The sequence below is a fragment of the Triticum urartu genome, chromosome 5A (genome assembly GCF_056163025.1).
Source record: "Triticum urartu cultivar PI428250 chromosome 5A, HENAU_Tu73, whole genome shotgun sequence".
Taxonomy (NCBI): domain Eukaryota; kingdom Viridiplantae; phylum Streptophyta; class Magnoliopsida; order Poales; family Poaceae; genus Triticum; species Triticum urartu.
In genome coordinates, this window is record NC_141877.1 from 150,784,298 (window position 1) to 150,786,769 (window position 2,472).

The 2,472-nt window shown below is 41.3% G+C and overlaps 1 protein-coding gene across 1 annotated transcript; it reads left to right on the top strand.

The window, feature by feature from the left end:
- Positions 1-302: 302 nt before the first annotated feature.
- LOC147970642 (uncharacterized) lies at positions 303-2,255 on the top strand. Its single transcript, XM_087522683.1, has 4 exons — positions 303-370; positions 851-964; positions 1,277-1,307; positions 1,977-2,255. Exons 1-4 carry the CDS (start codon positions 303-305, stop codon positions 2,253-2,255), a joined length of 492 nt encoding a protein of 163 aa, XP_087378809.1.
- Positions 2,256-2,472: the final 217 nt, after the last annotated feature.

Consider the following 2,472-nt stretch of genomic DNA (forward strand, 5'->3'; position numbering starts at 1 on the left):
TGGTGCCGTCGCCGTCATCCTCGGCAGGAGAAGTGTGGGCTACAGAGATGGTCGGATCCATCGGATCCTTGCGCTGCCGTCCGTCCACCCTCGAGGTTCGTCCCTGCATCCTCGCCTCCATCCTCTCTCACCATCATGTACGCCCTCGTGGCCGAACGAGGCAACGTGGAAGCTGTGGTAGCGCAATGACATCTTTCCTTGTTTCTGTACTTGTTGAAACAATCAATGGCCTCTTTTTCCCTGCAGGATAATGTGTTTGTTCAGCTGATCTGTATAGTTACAATACCGGGTTGTTAAGGAGAATGCAGATGATGCATATTCCACGAGTTGCAGACCCCCCAACAGCAAATTCAGTCCTACGTTTTTTATGGTACATATTAATATTTTGCCGTGTCCTTATACTGCTTTGGTCAATCCAAATTGGGTTGGAAAGTCTGTTTTAATTTGGTGTTACCTGTAAATCATTTTATACACTATCTACTCTTCATGATTGAAGTGTAAGTTTTTCTCCATAATTGACTAGAATGAAAGAGGCTTGATTCACATAATACCTAATAGAAGATCACTTTACTTTAGTTATGCAAATTCCTGGAGGGTGTTCCATGGTCGTCATGAGTAGCAGCTACTGATATTGCTGCTTTCACCTCCGCGTCAGCCCCGGGCAAAGCTGCAACCTTCTCTTCCCCCTCCCCCTAATTCTCCTTATTTCTTCATACATTTGGTTATATTCTATTTACATCCCAAAGGTTTACAATTAACTGTACTACTATGTTATTTCATTAGTAGTCAAGAGAAGTATGCATTGTGATACTTAGTGTCGTATTCATTGAATTTTTTTGATCATTCAAAGGTTACACAGAGATGGCTGGCTCCGTCCTGCTCCGGCGATGGCTTCCATCCACCCGATGAACAGGACTACATGGGAGATGTATGATGACCTAGCAAACTCCCGTCTGGTCAGCAGGTACAATGCCCACCTTTGCTCGATTTGTGACTTTGGGAGGAATTGGAGATAGGAGATGCGGAGAGAGGTTGCTGGATGGCGATGCAGGCGTATTAACGCCAACTCAAATGCCTGCAACTTGTGATGAGTGGTGTCGTTTATTTACCTGTGATGTATTAATATCTCTAGAATCTTGGGAAGAAGCTATTCACCATGAGGGTTTTAATTCTATGTCATATTTCATTTAATTTTGCTCAAGTTCGCAGCCTCTCTGTTAGGCACTTTCAGTTTGTAACTCGAAGCATCTCATTTTTCTGGTATTTGCATGTTCAGGTCAAGATGTACATTCTGGCTGGGCCAAATGGCCAGTCCACTGTATATAGTTGCTTCATACTGTCTAAAACTGTTTAGCTGATAAGAACATTTAAGCAAGTTGTGTTTTGTACCATACTGCATTGAAATTTTCATCGAGAAATATTTTAAGACTTCACAGTTATTTCAATCTACCTTCACAAAGTAGAGTAAATGAGAAATTTATTCTATTGGTTACAAATCAGTGACTTCTGGTACTTCAAAGTTTAAAGCAGTATACAGTATGCAATGGTCTGTGGAGTGTAATTGCTGAAATTTCTCAGTACTCCCTTCTGTATTTTGCTTTTTCTTGAGTAAGGCCATACCAAATTATGGTTCAAACTTATGTGTATTCACAAATTGGATGTTGGCCTAACAGAGGTCAAAATGTAAAATAGTCAGGGGGTCTGCTCTCTGCCTCGTGTGGATGCAACGTGCTTGTTGAAATTTAATTCTGTAAAAGAGAAATACTGATATAACACAATGATCAATGTGGAGTAGGATAGTTATAGAGTTCTTCCTCGGTTTTCATTGAGCAAAGATTGGACATGTTTGACTCTTCTGTTGCCATAATTACCTCACTAGGTTTGGAGAAATTTATGATCACCATGCACATCCCCATTACTTCCACTTATGATTTTGTATCTATATGTAAAGTCATTTGTCCTGAAATTCTGTGCAGAAGTATTCTGATACTTTTCCTTATGACCCGGTGGCAGCCAATGAGGGTTCCCCATCCGATGCTTGGTGCGGAGAAGGGGCCGTTCTCCTCTCATGCGAGCAGCCCAAGTGCTGCCTGATCCTTCCGTCCAAGATGGAGGTGGTGAACATCGATGTGGCGACGCCTGATGCGTACACGAGGTCGCTATGTGTTGTGTCTAATGTAATTTGGAACTCCGGAATTTTCATGGCTGAATGTTTGTCTTTGTGCTTGAATTCATTTGTGTTTGATGTACTATGAATTAATGATTAGCTTTCCGATTGACTTGGTTGTGTCTTTTGTCCGAATCAATTGAGAAAAATCTGAATATATAGCTGAATGTGGTGGTTTCACACATTCTGAACGAAGCTCACAATGAGTATACCTTGCTTCTGAAATCATGAGCTTATTTATTCTATGAAAAAGAGACAAAGTTGTAGTATAGTTTGCTCAACAGTGTGTGCAGCAGTATAGATTG